We start from the raw sequence: 17389 nt of genomic DNA, 5'->3' as shown, positions 1-17389 counted from the left end.
GTACATAAAGACCCACCTAGATAGTGTCAAAGCTTAATTCAAGCTACCTGATCTAATACTATGTAGTACCTACGAAGAGTTTTCTCACATTCCAAGGTGTTTTTTCTGCTAAAACACTGCTAATTAATCCTTACTGGGATGCTAAGCAAGCAAACCTCTTCATATACAAAACTGGATGCAAGAGAAGGTAATAGTACACTATTTTCCAAATTACCTGGGTAGGAGGCAGACCCAGATGCTGTGAGTTCTGTTTTACTAAAAACAATGTACTAGACATCTGTTTATTTTCAGAAAATCAATCAAGCATCTTTGATATATTAGCAATATTTTAATGTCATTTTCAATGTCTACAAACATTTATAGGCTTGCTAATTTAAACTGGGTCACTATATTAGTCAGACTAATCATGGAAAAAGCAGAAGCCAACCACAAAGAGCAGAAGCACATGTTTGTATTTGAACTCAGTGGAGAAGAAACTAAGAGGCAAGAGCTCAGAAACAGTGTTTCTATTAGAGTGGGATGCCCACACTTGTGCCTTTTAGGGTTTCTGTAATGTGTGTTGCCTTGGATCCCAACTGTTAGCGACATACGGATTAGAATCAGGCACACAAGTTTCTGAGCAGACTCATGTTGCACAGCCACAGGGGTATAACAATTTCTTGCAATTTAATACACTGAAAATTTAATATAACTACAGAAGTAGTGACCTGTAATCAGACCAGACAGTAATCAAATAAAAATGTACATACATCGCTGTGAAACAACTAATGTCACTTACAAGAGAATAGTAGAATTAACTCCTATGGATTTTACAGGAACAGCATACACAGAATATTTAATTTTAAACATTTATTTTTTCACTTGAGGATTAACTAAGTTATATTGGCATTTTTTCTAAAAATATATATTACATGAACTTGAGTGCATGAAGGTGATAAAAATACTTATATACATTATCTGTTTTAACCATTCAGATTCACATGAACTTGCAAATACAGCAAGCAATTTATAAGTAACAATGTATTTTTATCTTAGCAATGAGAGCAGTATTTCTCCTGGTCCAGATTATTATTATTATTATTTTTTGGACCATCTTGAGTTGGTTCTGCTGAACATTTATCTCAGTAAGAGACGACAGGAATACTCACTCCACTGCGTATCAGTATTACCTTAATGCTACTAGTACCCTGAGAATGAGGCTAATTTAGTACTGCATAAATAGGACTCAAGTGGCGTTGAGATGACTCTCAGCTCTCATACAGAACACAATTTATTATTTAAAACAGAACTGTTTGAAATTTCTCTTATTCTGCTCTAGCATCATTAGTCCAAAATTTATTATTCCTACTTTTTTTTTTAAACAGTTTTGATTATCCATAAGGTGCCATATTTAAGAAAGAAGTATTTTAATTGGTAAGCCTCAGATACTATTTGAGCACATAAAATGATACACACAACTGATAATTCCTATGTAAATATGGTAAGGTAGTTTTGATGAAATCAAGCTTATTGGACCATGCTTGCTCTCCGTTTGATGTACAATTAGGGTTTAGGAACTGCAATTTTAGCCAAAAATTTATGATCCCATTTAGAAAAGCAGTAGGGACTTAGGTACTGTCACTGGAATGCAAGAAGCATATTTGTTTGTTTGCTCTATGATTGAATTCCCACAAGTGAGTTCACCAGTGCAAATAATGGATTCTTTTACTGATTAACTGGTAGCTAGCTATCAGCTTGACTAGATGAATTAACAGGTTCAATGTGCATGTTCACTGAGTTTTCTGTATGTACTCAAGCAAAACCACTAAGTGCTACAATGTGTTCAGCTGCTCAATTCCCTTTAGTAATAACATACGTCTACAGAAGTGATGTAAAGGAAAACTGCATGTCAGATATGCTGTAGCCCAATAGCAAAAAATAAGACAATTTTACTTAAGTATAAACAAAAAATTAAACAGCAAATCACATTGACAGTATGGTAATTTGGACATTTTGACAAAAAAAGGTAAGCTTTGCCTTAAGAAACACTGAAAATAAGAAAGCTCCAAAATTGTCTTAAATGGAATATTTATGATTTTTAAATTAAGCACACACACACACACACACACACACACACAAATCTTAGTGTGACCAATGTTACAACTTTGAGATTTGTTATTTCCAGTTGGAAATGCATCCTAGCATTACTACTTCGCATCAAATGATGCCCCACTTACTGGGAAGACACCCATTCACTGAATGGATACGACACAGGAGTGACAGATGCTTTAGCGTACAGAGTCTTCAGTGAATGCTTATTTCATTAAGGCATTAACAATTACAGAAGTTTTCCATCAGTGGTAGCGTTATCAGCTGAAAGCGAAGAATACTGGCAAGATCCAGATAATATATCCAATGCAGCTATTCAAGAGATATTAACAGATATAACAGGTTTAGTCTCACAGAACAAAACTTCGTGTCTTGCAATAGGAACATCTGTTGTTCACGATACAGTATGCTGCTTTACCACAGGTATCACAGACAGCTACGTCCTCCTCCACCATGGAGTCACACAAGATGCACAGAGGGCATTTTTATTACCAGCTCTGCATGCATAGGTTTTGGTAAATAAACTGTATTAGGGTATTTTAATGAGAATACTTTGAGTGGGGAATGGGGCAATGTTTATAATAAAAATTATTCCCAAGGGACCGCCTGAGTGCTAAAAGTTTAGGCCTGTCTTTTCATCCAAAAGCCAAAAACTACTCCCAAGTAGCGATGTGAATACTTAAGGAATTCTGCAACATGCAAGTCATCTGGTTCACATCTGCATACTAAAACCAGCAGGAAAAAAAAATGTAAATTTTAAAGTAATGTACATGCAGAGTATTCTCCTGACAAATGCTCATTTGGACAGTTTCTATCTCTGTCATAGTGGAGAATAAGCACTGCAAAGTACAAAGAAAAAGTCACTTTAGAATTAAGATGGGATTAGAATTAAAACTGATTGTTACCCAATGCTGCAAATATATTCTTAGCTTAAAGCCAATAAGTACTAAATTTCAACATCTCCTAAATTTAGCAAGTCTGTCAAGTCTCCACCTATGAAAATTTCTACTGAGTTTTCAGTTCTTAAAATAGTGGTTTGTAATGACAGACCTTAAATACAAACGTTTATTATATGTAATAATGACTTATTTTTCAGTACTCTGTACAAAGTTAAATAAGACAAAAAAGATGTTTCAGACACTTTGTGGCTGTTTGCTTAAAAAAAGAAACTGGCAGACAGACAGTGAAATGTATAAGTTTCCATATTAAAAACATTTGTTAAAATTTTTCATGCGCACATTCTACCCTAAGTAGTAAGATGGCCCCATTACATACAGTTATAAGTCTCTCTGTTACCAAATCCTAAATACCTTACTTCTTAAATTGCTAAAACAGGTGGGACTCAATCCATTTACACATACATACAGTGATTAAATGCACTTGTTAAAAAATAAAGGCCCTTATCCAAGAGAGAATATAGGAAACACATGGTGAAGAACACACAGTTTTGCTGCAATAGCAAAGGGGATCAAATGCCTTGAAGATCACCTTCTTGCCAGCAACAGGAGATGCTGCAACAGCTTGTCAAAGAAACAAAGGTACTTGGCAGAAAGGCTAATATAGTAAACATAAAATACAGTGTTCAGAGATCTTTAGTGTTTGTGCATAACTGTTGCCACCCACTTTTCTCACTGCAGACAGTGGGACAAGAATACGTTTCAGCTTTCATACTCATTGACTTAGAAGTAAAGTAAATCAAGCTTCCTACATGAATTCACACAGTGAAAAGTCCTCCTTCTTAAAATATACAGGATCAGTCAAGTCATTTTCAATCTCATACACTATTTAAAAAAATATTAAAATTCTTATTTTTTTTTTTTTCAAGCAGAGTATTTTGCATTTGTCACTGGCAAGTTAGTTATAGAAATCCTAGAAAGTTCATACTACAAAAAACATGTAAACAAAATGGATATTTTAAAATGAATGCATGTTTTTGAAGAGGATTAAAAAGTATTTATTTTTGGTAAATAGGAGATATCTTGATCAACATATTTATAGCACCTTAGTGATTTAGGAGCCTAAGCCCAAATACATTTAATTTAGATTTGGGCTCCTAAATCACTTCTGTAAATTACTTAAGCACTTTGAAAAATTTTTGCCATGCCTCTGATCTGGCTGATTGATTAGATTTTCTTTAACCAGCAGCTAGCTCTGAATCTATGAAAACATTAAAGAGAGTCTCATTAATGTAATTCAGTCATCAGCTGCAATTTCTTGGATCCTCTGCAGTCTAGTTTATGATATCCAAGAGGAATTTCTCCAAAGAACTCAAACATTTCGTGACACCACTTTGCAAGTTCTTTTTTCATAGATGATACAGCATACAGGAATCAGGTTTTGGACAGGAGTATGATTATGTTTATAGGTTCCATCTGGATAATTGTTAGTGTCAGAGACCATGTTATTTGTTCAACCTGTTAAGACTGAGAAAAACAAACTTACAAGAACATCTGTAGCATAGCATTAGGTAAAAAGAAGTAACGTTTTTGGCACCATACATTTTTAAATCTAAGCTTTTAGGCCCAAGGTGTGGCAAGTTAAACACACACAGTACCAACTGGGAAAGTCTCGTCTGAAATGCAAAACTTTTAAAGGAAAAAAAATATTTTAAAAATCATTAGCTGGTCTGCACAATAAATCAGATAATGTATACGCTTCAATTTAGCCTAAATATTCATACCAAATGTTTACACATACACCTTAACACTCATATAATACAAGTATATTGCACTAACAGAATTGCCAGAATCCATACGAATATAGTCTGGCATAAAATGTGATGTCTTCATTGTGCTCTTCATTTAACTTTTTAAATGTCCTGGCTAAGCAATTCTATCATGTTTTCTTTTAAATTTAGTTGGAAGTGGCTACTTCACCTTGGGCCATAATATTATGGTCTGTACCTATACTTGTAAGCATTATCCTTACGTTATTTGTGCTTCACAATTCAGCAAAACCTAGTTCATAGCTCTGTAAGTAATTCCTTCAAACAGGAGAAGCTTGCTTAATTTTTAGGAAGTGCACAGGGCAGCCATGGTTCTATGTTTTGCCACCAGGTGTCTCACTCTACTCACCAAAAAACATTGCATCAGCAATTTTATTTAAATCCACCATCTGTCAAAGATCCCATAGGCACAAGAGACTTGCTAAAGCACTGGTAAAATACCTCTACAGCTGACTGTGTTCCGTATTGAATTGCACAACTTCATCCAATTCACTGTCATTCTTTTTCCTCCAAAAGCGGTCTAAAGTATGCTGCAGTTGCTAAAAGGACTTCTGTTTTTCTTGGTCCTCTGTTTGTTTGGTCTAAGGTTGATGACATCTCCGCCATTAAGACTGCTAGAATTCTGGTTGGAGTGACTTCCACCAGCCGTACTAAAAACACCTACAGAATTTAAAGACAAGAAAAGTACTTCTGTTTCTTTACATCCTGCAGCATAATACACTGACGCTTAAGATCCAACACTTACTAATAGGTAGTAATGCACCTCAAAAGCAAACTCTAGTTTTTGAAGGCTTTATTTTTGTTGTCACTTGTACAGCTAAGTCTGAAGTACAGCCAGTTGGAATTACTAGCCAGGCAGTATTTAAAGCTAGTATACATCTACATAATTGAAGGGTAGTGATGCACTCAGACACTAATCCCATGGCAACAAATTTACGGTTGAGTAATACAGTAAAAGAACATGACAACTTGAAAGTCAGAAAGTTTGCTGAGATAAAGTTAAGGAAAAAGACTGAATAAAAGGGAAATGCTTTAAGGAAAATAAATCAACTGACTCAGAAGTGCTTTAAAGAAGAGCTACAAAAGTTCAGTGTTCCCTCACAAAAGTCTAAGCTTACAGAGACCCTCTTATTACATGCCAGATATTTTCACAGTGAGCTTCTTGTAAATCTGCACCAAGATGAGTAACACTAATACTAATTACATTAAAAAACAAAACAAACCAAAACAACCATCCTTTCTCAAGTCCTTACACAATGTTTGTTTAAAAGAATTTAATAATTGGCACTTGCCAAACATTGGCTATAAAGTTCACTTGTGTCAGTTTGACAATCTTGTAATTTTAGAGTCACAAAGTTATTTTACAAAAGGAAAGGAGACAATATACTAAGATAGGAGAGTACTAATTAGAGCCTGACTTAACTTCTGTTAATTCCAAAAGGACACAAAAGAGACCATATGCTTTGATGGCAAATAACACTGTCTTCTTGTTTTTTATTGAAGTGTACTTACCAATCTTGTTACTGCTTGTATGTACTAGTTCTGGATCTTCAGCTGTTTGTTGCTTGAGCCTTTGAAGATATTTATCAGCCAAATATTTAAAAACTGAAATGTCAAAAAAAAGTATGTCATAGTATGCTTAAAAAAATAGTCTTCATATCAATAAAAATATTTTCATACCAAAAATTTGCTTGGTGACAGAAGTGCATTTGACAGAATAGGTTTGCTACAATCTGGTAAGTGTTTCTCTCTCGGCAGGCCATATTATATATATATATAATTTCACAACAAGCCTTAGAATAATAGCAATCTTGTAAAGTAAGGCTATTAATAAAACTCAGCAGCATCATTGTTCTAATATAACTAATGCTATCCCTATATGTATAAGGGTATAAAAAGGCTGTCTAAAATTCTGAAAAGTCTGCAACTATATGAGAATTTTCAGAACCTATATACGTAACAGTTATTTACAGTTGTAAATACTAACTCATTTAGTGCCAATACACAAAAAGTTTACATTTTTTTTATGTAGAAAGTCTGTAGAAAATTTGCTTTCCAATTTGAAAGATATTAATGGTGGAGAAACAAGAAGTTCATTTCTAAGATTCTCTGATTAAACAAAAAAATAAGTCATCAGAGACACAAAGTTTCATGCTTAGTCAAAACTACTCCACACAGGATAGGAACTGAAGTACAATACCGTTACAAAATTAAATACATGCATTAAAAAGTGATACTTAGGAACTGGCAAAGTATCACCAACAGAAAAAAGGCTGCAACAAATCCCATTTTTAAATATACTTTAACTATTAATGAAAATATTAAATAATCATTTATCCAAATTATTTATTAACTGAGCTATTAATTATTATGAACTAAGCTGTTCAACAATTGCATATTGTAATAACTGAGGTTTTACCTATACAATTTTTTTAAAGCTCAGTGCTATTGACTGTCAGTAAGCACTAACAAGCCTAAACACAGTGGCACTTTTAAATACTCCAGCTATACTACACACACAAGGAAACAGACATAACACACTGGTATCAAACAATTATAGCTATGTTTAAAGTGTGCTGCTAAGAAATATAAAAAGGTTGGTGAACAGCGCACACACACAAAAAAATCTGAGACAACAGATCAGCTCCAAACTACACAGATGTATGGCACTATACAGCAGATGCCATGATAGACACCTACTCCGCTGCATCTCTTACCTTCAGTTACATTTAGGTCTTCTTTCACAGATGCTCGGTAGAATCTTAATTTTAGCTTTTTTGCCAGTGCTTCTGCCTCTTCACTGCACAATAGAAGAAGACTTTGTAAATACTAATTTGTATCATTTGTCAACATTTATCAATATTTATGGACAAAATGCTTTGTGGTTAGTCAAAAATGGCAAGGTGGGTTAAGAAGCTCTGAACATACAGACATACCTGATCCTTAATTGCTTTACAGTATCTCCACTATGACAGGAAGTTATTTTACATGCAATTTCTTTATGGCCAAAAGTAATTGCATTTCAATATTTATTGACTTTATTAACAACTAAAATTTCCCAAGAGTTGCAAGACAGGTGTCAGTGAAACCAAAAGGAGGTTGTAATTATGATAATGATCAATAGACTCAGAATAATGATTACTACAGCAAAGGAAAAACAACCAAAACCCCCAATTCTTAGATATATTTTAGTAAAGCAGTAGAGTAGATGATGCAATCAAATGAGTGTAGAGGTGAAATCAAGAATTACTTTTTTTTGTGAAGTGGAAAAAAGCTCAACTTGTGCTGAATTTTAAGGAAAGGTTGAGGGAAGTTATGAGAATTTCACCAAGGGAAATTATGTCATCAGAAAGATGAAGTTGCTGAGGCAGATGAAGAATTTTGAGGACAAAACCTAAGTGACATACCATAAATAAAGGAGGAGTTCAAATGCAATTTTGCTTTTCCTTTGAAAAATCCTCAGTATTCTGTGCAGAGGGAGTAGAAGCTGATTTATGCCATCAGTGATGGCAAACAGAGAACAAGGAGAGCCAGTGTAGGAAACAGCAAAAGGGAGAAATAATTTAAATCTCTCAGGAAGATGGTAGAAATAAAGAGGTGGAGAATGGTCAGCCTTATCATGCAGTATTTTCCACAGTATACGCTGTTAAGCTGATTTTGTAGCAGAAATGAAATGAGGCATAGATACAAGAAGTAAGGCAGAATGGATTGACAGTAAAATCTATGAAGAAAAATACAATGAAGAAGGATCAGAACAATGCAGTTTGAGAATATTAACAGATACAGATTTCTATAAGTTATGTTTTGATAGAAATGGGCAAAAGAATAAATTCAAGAAAAGCAAAGAATATTATGATAGTTTTTCAAAAAGCTATTTAATACTTCTTTATCAATTTAGCAAGCGTTCACTAGCCAAACCAGATTTCATAACTTCACTGGCACACAGCAGAGTCTAGCAGTAACTATAAATTTTAATCAGGAAATTCAGTTTTTGAGCTTCCTATTTAAAAAAGGAGAGAATCATATCATGGCACAACCAAACTCTTCAGGCCATTCCTCTGTCTGATTCTTAAGATGATGACATGAAGCAAAGTTCCTAGCCCAGCAAGCCCATCTATGCAAAGAACTACACTCACGCAGTAACACCACTCATCAGCGTTTCTAGGACATGCTTTCATACAGGTTCTAGGTTTGATAACCTAGGCATCATAAGCCTTCACAAGAAAATCCCATAGATTTTTTTCTTTTTAAGTATGTATATACAGGATTATATGTTGTTCTTTAAAAACAGCATCATAAAACTCCTACTTCTTTATACAAGAGTCATCAAGGAGATCAATCTTATTCTGTACAAGAACTGTGGGAATGTCTCCAACTTCGGTCACCACTTTTTCCTTCCAGGTAGGGATTGCTTTGAAGGACTCTCTGTCAGTTGTAGAAAACACAAGAACACAAGCCTGGGCGCCTAAAAATATACAACCCAATTACAAATACGAATATATACAAATCAGCCAACAAACAAAAAAAAAGAACCATATCATATAAAATGTATTTGGAATATGAGGTTTTTTTTCCAGTTTATCCCATAAAAGTCAACTTTTATTACCAGCTTGTGTCAAACTAATGGTTAGAAAATTCCCAAAATGAAAAGTAATAAATTGCTATGTTATTTTGATCATTGTTCCCATTCTTCACAATGGTTATGGGTCTGTTACTTTTCAAGCTATTCCAGCAAGGTCTGTGTATGCAGGGGAAAGGAATAGGAGGGGGAGTAGAAAGGACTGGAAAAGGGGGTTGTTTTTTCCTTACTGTTTTTCAGATAGTTTAATGGAAGCCAAATACCAAATATTTTTCAGTATTTGTAAAACTCACTATACATTATTCCTTATGCTACAATAATTTGGATTTTAAAAAGTAGAAAAATTAAAATTCTCAAGGAAAGTTGTGGCTATTTGAAGAATGTCATTTAATAGCTCTTTGAAGAAAATAAGTATATTTCTAATTCATGCTCATTCTATCACAGCACTCTGATAAGTGATAAGGTCTTGACTGTTCTTTGCTATCCTCAAGAAACTGCTTTTCTTTGCATGTTAAACACATGGAGAAACACTTTATTACTTATATTCCTTTAATATATTTGATATTTAATAATATAATTCTGTATATTTGCAAAAGGAACTGATAGCTGATGTCTTTGAGATTCTGCAGTGTTGTCTTGTGGCAAATGTCCCAATGTAATATATATAGCATGAAAAATTATTTCCTTTTATCAATATGATTTTTATTTTACCTATGAGTTTCACTGAGTATCCCCCACTCCTGTATTCTGTTTGCCTTTGTACTTTTTTGACGCAAAGTGCTCGATTACTTTTATTAGGTTTCCTCTTATTTATGAGCTCAAAGCCAAGTTTGGTTTAGTTTTACAAGTTTTCCTATGCTCTTTAACATTCTTTCACCTACCTTTAAGACCTTCCCAGTCTTGCTATATACAGTTTTATACCGAATAATAAGAACTGCCCTCAGAATTTCACATTAAGTTCTACCAATAAAACAGTAGCAATGTAAAGCTTGCCATAATTTTTCCTTTCTTACTTTTTTTTGTGTGTGTGCGCGTGTGATCAGTGCTTTGAAAAATCCTATACCTTTATTTTAACAAGTTTCCATGCTAGCTGCACAATCATTGATACAGTACTCAAAAGTAGGCTAATTTGGAAAAAAATTACAGAGTAGCGCTAGCATCTCTACTTGATTCAAGTAGAGCATAAGCTTGTCAGCTGAGCAGATCTCAAAGATCCTCAGTAAACTGTCCCATCCTCATAAACTCTGTAATCGTATTTTCTCCTTTCACAATGGTACAAAGCCCATGTAGGAGAAAACGGGTAAAGAAATTTCTTACCACAGGTGGACTCACCCAAGGCTTTATACCTGCACCTATTCATTTCACTCTTTTGCTCTTGGCCTCAGCTTTTTCAGGCCATGACAAGGAATGCGTTCACTATAAAACTGATGGTGGCACGTTCAGCCTCAAAGTGGGATCAGAATCCAAGGTCAATGAAATCATGATCCAGAAGTTCTTGTTTACTGTCGATGGTATGACTGCTGTGGATTCAGGCTATCTTTCATAGGTTTATAGCAGGATGTAATGTCTCACTAGCAATATCCAGAGTAGGGCTGTCTTGGTTCTGCTGGGGCCAGGACAGTCTTGCAGCCCTCCCATTATCATAGTTAATATGACTGAAATTGGTCGACATGTGTAAGCTAAAGCAATGCTACAAAGGCTTGAGAAATATGAAGTCTAACCGTCATGCAACAAAATGAGGTGCCTCATCATTTGACTAATCAGCAACTTGATAACAGACTAATGAGCAAGATGTCTGTGTTCCATCAGAAAACTAATAAGGATCTATATCAGACAGAAGTGGTAGTGTATGTAGGAGGATGCACACACTAGGAAGTGTCCAATACTGCCTTGAAAGACAGTAATGTGAACAGAACACATGGCTAACAACAGCCACTTGTAAAAGTACTTCGCACATGAATAAAGTACCTAACCAATTAGAAAATGCATGATTTACATAGGATAGAAGAGGATAAACAGTAAGAGGGTGTGTGATACAATAAAGAAGTGTATACAAAGCTTTCTTCAAATCTTTGAATTTAGACCGCTGGATAGTTTGACTCCTGTGTTGTTTGATCGTGGGCATGCAGCTACACTGGCTACTTCGCATATCTACCTGCATATAGAAAACCACATGACAAATCCACTGTCAGCTCCATTTTTGTTTCTGAGTGAGGCTGAATAAATTTGGTCCCTGGACAAGACAAGGCTTAGGAATAGACTGTGAAGCATTAATGTGTGGTCACACACGTTAATGGTCAGGGATGAGCAACTGATCCCTGAAGAACAGACAATGCACAACATTCCAGGTGAATAAATAGGCCCTAGTGTAATGATAGTGGTCAGAGGGATGTGGGAGAGGCAGACAGTAACAGCTGAAGTAATAACCAGCATCTACCTTATCTACCTTGAAGGCATCTTCCCCATATCAGCAATAACTCACAATGAAATCCTTGTATTTCTGAAGTACGCTTGACTTGTTGCTTCTGTAACACCATGTTTGCAGACCTGCTGCTAAACTAAAATTGCATTCCAGGGTCTTATAATTTTGCTTGTCCTTCACGAGTCAAAGTCCAGTGCAGAACAGTCACCATTCCAAATAGCTTGAACTGTTAGATATCCATAATATTGTCTACAATGTGTATCCACAGGCATGTTTATGTTCTATTTCACTGCACTGCACTATTCTTCAGTGTAAAGATCTTAAAGGTAGAGTTCTAACTGCACTAGACTGGGTATGAGTCACAAGCAAGATTTCAAGATCGCCAAGCAGATTTTTTTCAGCCACCAGTTTTGCTTGTGGGAAGTGAGGCCAGTAAGTGTACTTCAAGGTTCCCCTCAATACTCCGTATTTTAGCATATCAGTCTCAGTAATCAGGAGAAAAAGGCTTTGGCTTGAAACAACTGAAGACAAACTTAATTCAATGTTTCAAAAATCCTTCAAATAAAGCTCACAACTGAGCTTGAGGCCAGGAGAGCAAAAAGGAAGCTCAAAGATATTCAAGTACTACTTTCTAATCACTTAAAATTCATAAGCTCAACTTGTAAACTGTACACTAACAGAATGGCCTGTTTCCACATAAGGATAAAAAGAAATAGGAAAAGCAGAAGTTTTTTTTTTTTTTGAAAAAAAAAATGGTAATCATCAATTACAAGTGACAATCAGAAATATTAGAAAAAAAATACTGGTTGCTAAAACTCTATCATAACATATTAAAAGGTCAGAAGACTATACGATCCTGAAACAGTAAGGCATAACTATTACTTTTGTCTCCAAAGAAGGTAATTTTTCTAAGATACCATAACAATACATTTTTTCCCTGCTATCAGGTAATTAGTGTATGACATGAAGTGACTAACACATAGTCTTTGCTATCTAAGTCATTCATGCGTCACATTAAATATAAAAAAAACCAAACCACAACCATTGTCAAATTATGTGTAAAGAAAGTCTAAGTAAGGAATTCATAACAGACTGAATAAACTGTCTTTATACAACTGAATAATGTAGTTTCTATTTATGAAGTAAATACACTTTCCAGCTATGTTAACGTGCTGAAGAGAGTCTGTCTGTACTAGCAACTGAACTGTTGTGCTTAGTAAAGCATCTTTCCAGGGTGGCTGCTGGATTTTTTTTTCCCCTTGGATTAATTTTTATGTGCTTGAACCATAGGTTTTGGAACACTTACAAGTATATTTCTTACAGAAGCAAGCAAATACCTTTAGAAGAAAAATATAATGACAGAAAAGTTAGAAACTGCAAATCAAAATTAGGACACACAAATTTCTGAGTTCTGATTTCATTTCTCTCTCCATCTCCTCACTCCTATTATTGACAAAAAATATTCAATATCACGACCAGAAGTTGCACCTGAAACTTCAAAACTATCTTAAAATATTTTAAAGAGTATACTGGATCAAAAATACAAGACGTTATCTTTTTTATATGTCAATGATTAAGTTAAATATTGCATTAAGTTGTCTGAATGACCACATACAGTTTCCATGCAGATATTAGTCTTATTTTGTTCAATGTTTTCTAAAGAGAAGTACTGAATATCCTGCATCAAGTGGCACTTAATTAAGTCAGGTATCTTACATGAAAGGGAAAACCATTCAGAACTGAATAAAGTGTGAATAAAACATGCTTTGCACATACATGAAATAACTAGAATTCTTATCAAAGAGATAGGAAAATGTCTTAAAAGATGTGCAGACTAAAAAACAAAGAACAAGTAACAAACACAGTATTTTCACCTCGGTAATAGGCCTTAGTTATTGCATCAAATTCTTCTTGACCAGCAGTGTCCCATAACATTAGCCTGACATCCTCATCATTAACTCTGAAATAAATGACATAATTTTGTCATCAGTACAAAAGCAATTCAGATCAACTGACATAAAAATATTTCCATCTCCACAATATGTTTGGTAATGGTAATTTAATTCAAGTTTAACTTGATTTAATGTAATCTAACTTAATACTGATAATGTTTCACGTCCATACCATGCTATGGCAACAGACCCTCAACTACATTATTTGCTGCTTCCCGACAATTCATATTACATTTTCCTCTTCTATCTCTTCCTCTATGTTTTCCTCCATGAGAAAAAAAATAATAAAGCAATCAAAACAAAAGCTTAGGTGCCTGAATAGTGATCCTTTTGTCTTTTTAATCAGCTTACACAATTTATAGAATGTGCTTCTCATTACAATATTTTCCTTTTTATCAAATATAATCGGCTGTTATCTGTTTACATTATGTAAAGTGCTTAGCTCTCTACTGTATTTATTTTTTCCCCACACTTATTTTATCTATTTTGGATAATAAATGTGTGTAATCATTTTATCATAAGCTCTTCCATTTTAGATAAGAAATGACCAAAAAAAAAAATCAACAGGTGGTAGAAAACACATGAAACCTGATAAAAAGCAGCTTAATATGACAGAGCTTCCACTTTTAATTTGTTTTTGAATTATAATTCTAAATCTTGGATGGAAAATAGAATGATGTGATTTTAGTCCACTGGGCAAAAGAGGAAACAGCTCCCTTTACTTAGCTTCAGAGACAGCAGACCTTGCGTTTCAAGTCTCCATAAACCTTAAAGTTAGAAAAGAATAAAGAAACAGAGGGAAGGCAGAAATACATAGTAAACCATCTGTTTAATACATACTGAATTTGTCTCTCCAGGAAATCTACGCCAATAGTTTTCTTGTAGTCTTTTGTAAAAATCCCCTTGCAATATCTCTGAATCATACTGGATTTTCCAACAGCGCCATTTCCTACTACCACCACTTTGATGGCCACCTCCATATCTTCTTCCATCATCTCTGCAGCTCAGGCAATCTTCTACCTAATTCAGGAATCTCTCAATTCTGTAAATAAAGTAAATAGCTATGTTCATAAAAATATTGTGAATAGAGAGCAAGAGGAAAGATGATTACACATTAGGATACATAAAAACCTTACAATTTATTTCCAGCTCTGCCACAGGCTACTTGAGTGACTCTGAGCAAGTTATTTAATGAGTCTGTACTTTTATTTACCATTTATTAATTAGAAATGAAAATAACTGTCCTTTCGAAAATTTAGATTATGAATTTGTTAAGAGAGGGATGGTGGTTCATTTTCTGTTGTTTTTTTTAAACTGCCTATGGGTCCATCCTGAAATCCTTTCTCTGTTTTGACTTCTAGACAATAACATACTACAAATAATATGTTGCAGTTGTGACAATAAGTGGTCCTGAGCCCATATTATTTTATTGAAAGGCAATACATTGGAACAGAAATAATTTACCATACCAATTGAAAAATAAAGTTATTATTTATCTAGGTAATAAATATCAATATTAATAAACAAAATACTAGTTGATAAAGTAAATAATAATGATAAAGCTGTCACAGTTATCATCACTAAAGTGATTTGTACCAAGGCTTGCTCCAAATTAGAGCTGTTTAAAATGTTTATGTGACAAACACAGTATTGGCTAAACATGCAGTCCATGTTATCTCTACAAAGTTAAACACACACCTGAAATAAGGATATAAAATACTTTAAAATACTATAAAAAATTTTTTTAATGAGTTTCTAGCTAAAATTCTATTACAAAATATCCACTTGGCACCTCCAGGCTAATGGCTGGCTAACGTGAATTCAGCACCTTTCAGTTCACAAAAATCAATCTTTCAATTTCAACAGATTGTGTGAACAGGAAAAATATTCTTCCACTATAGGAATGTGCTGTCACCTGTTGATTATATTGCTGATGCTCCTCTGCTAATATGTGCACAAAGTTCCACCAATCAATCCAGGGTGTCATTAGCCTAGAATATGGCAACTTGCAACTTCAGCCATTTGCTTCCTTATGCTCAGTCCAGGTACTAGCACCTAACACCAGTACTGATGCTTTGAATACAATTTATGCGTTCAAATCATAAACCTATTTAATTCTGTGATTATACCCCTTACTTCAGTTCTTATGAATTTGTTTAAATTTGTCTTTCTGAGGAATGGATAACCATCATAATCAAGTATATTTGTGTGCGCCATTAAGTGCCGATAAGTCTACTGTTATCATTCAATTAACTTTTGGCGTGTGAATCAAAACACTAAACTGACTAAATATTATTTGATAAGCCAGAGGATGTGGCATTTTTCAAAGGTCATCTTTTTTAAAAACCAAGATGCTGAATAATCCAACTTTTTCAAAACATTTTTAAAACGTTTAAGCTTTTAAACCGGTTATCTTGCGAACACTCAGTACATAAGTTAGTTACATTAAAAAAGTCTCCAGCATAAATATATTACCTGTGCCCACACGACGCTGCCACTGCAGGGGAGCTCCCCAGTCTCCCTCCCACTGAATTGTGTCCGTGTCCAGCCGTCCGTTAACGGGAGACAAGGCCGAGCTGCTGAGGCACACGGGCAAAGCGCACTGCGCAGGCGGTTATGAGGGATACAGCGCTTCTACGTAAATTAAAATTCCAGCGGGGAAGAATTGAAAGTAATATATTAGAGTTACTGGAAAGATGTTTCATTCAGGTGGGTTTTTTGGGGGGAGGCAGAGAGGGAAGCCCACACAAAAGCCAAGTTTCCTCCGCTCCGCGGCGCTGGGATGTCATCGCAGCGATACCTGGCACCGGCACGGCCGCGCAGCCCACCCCACCGCCCGAGGTAAGGAATCCTCCTCCCCAGGCAGGAGGCAGCACGTATTTTTCAAACCGCCTGCCCGGCCCCGCACAGCGCGCTCCGCAGGGCCGCGCCACCCGACACCCCAGCGCCGCCTCGCCCGCCGGCAGCGGCCCCCCGGTTACCGCCGGCAGCGGTGAGCGCCGGCCGCCGGCGGCGCGCACGCGTCTCCCGGGGGCTCCGGCCGCCCGGCCAAACCCCGCCGAGGCGGCCCCGGCTCCGCCGGCCGCCCCCTCGATCCGGCCCCGGCCCCGGCCCCCTCGGCGGCGCCCTAAGGCGGCCCCGGCCCGGCCCGGCCCGGGCGGGGGGGGCTCCACGCCGCGGCCGCGCTGATGGCGGAGGCGCCGCGCCCCGGCCCGGCCTCGCCGCCTCCCGGCCCCGCTCGGCAGCAGCCCGCCGCCCGCAGGGCAGCCCGCGCCGCCCTCCCGCGCCGTCTCGCCCCGGCCCGGCCCGGCCCGGCCCGGCAGCACCTCCCGCCGCCCTCCCCACTCACCTCCGCCTCGCAGCACCGGCGCGGGCGGCGCTCTGCCACGGGGCGCGGCGGCGGCAGCAGCGGCTCCGCCTCCGAGGCGGCGGGGGCGGGAGGCAGCCGCTCCCCGGGGCCGCCCAACCCGGACGCACACGCCCGCCCGGAAGCGCCGGCAGCGCCGGGGGCGCCGCGCGGGGCCGTGCCGCCCGCGGCCTCCGCCTGCTGCCTCGGGGGCGGCCGCGGCGGGAGGCGCCGGCGCGGGAGGGGCGGCCGGGGCCGGGGCCTCTCCCTGTCCCCT

The 17389-nt window shown here is 37.1% G+C and overlaps 1 protein-coding gene across 2 annotated transcripts; it reads right to left on the bottom strand.

Moving 5' to 3' along the window:
* Nucleotides 1–308: 308 nt before the first annotated feature.
* Nucleotides 309–17187, bottom strand: RAB23 (RAB23, member RAS oncogene family). 2 transcript variants are annotated; one of them, XR_010883816.1, is made up of 9 exons: nt 17116–17187; nt 16242–16400; nt 14607–14808; nt 13689–13774; nt 9122–9278; nt 7531–7613; nt 6326–6418; nt 5255–5473; nt 309–4511 (listed from the first exon to the last, which is right to left on the bottom strand). XR_010883816.1 is itself a non-coding variant. In XM_067294158.1 (8 exons), exons 3-8 carry the CDS (start codon nt 14759–14761, stop codon nt 5334–5336), a joined length of 714 nt encoding a protein of 237 aa, XP_067150259.1. In that variant the 5' UTR covers nt 14762–14808; nt 16242–16400; nt 17116–17187; the 3' UTR covers nt 309–5333. The 2 variants fall into 2 exon arrangements, 1 of the variants encoding a protein (XP_067150259.1); XM_067294158.1 differs by having other exon boundaries at nt 309–5473.
* Between the last annotated feature and the right edge of the window lie 202 nt (nt 17188–17389).

This window comes from Apteryx mantelli, chromosome 3, assembly GCF_036417845.1.
Source record: "Apteryx mantelli isolate bAptMan1 chromosome 3, bAptMan1.hap1, whole genome shotgun sequence".
Classification (NCBI taxonomy): domain Eukaryota; kingdom Metazoa; phylum Chordata; class Aves; order Apterygiformes; family Apterygidae; genus Apteryx; species Apteryx mantelli.
The sequence above is the reverse complement of the archived record's forward strand: the minus strand, read 5'-3'. Positions and strand labels throughout refer to the sequence as shown.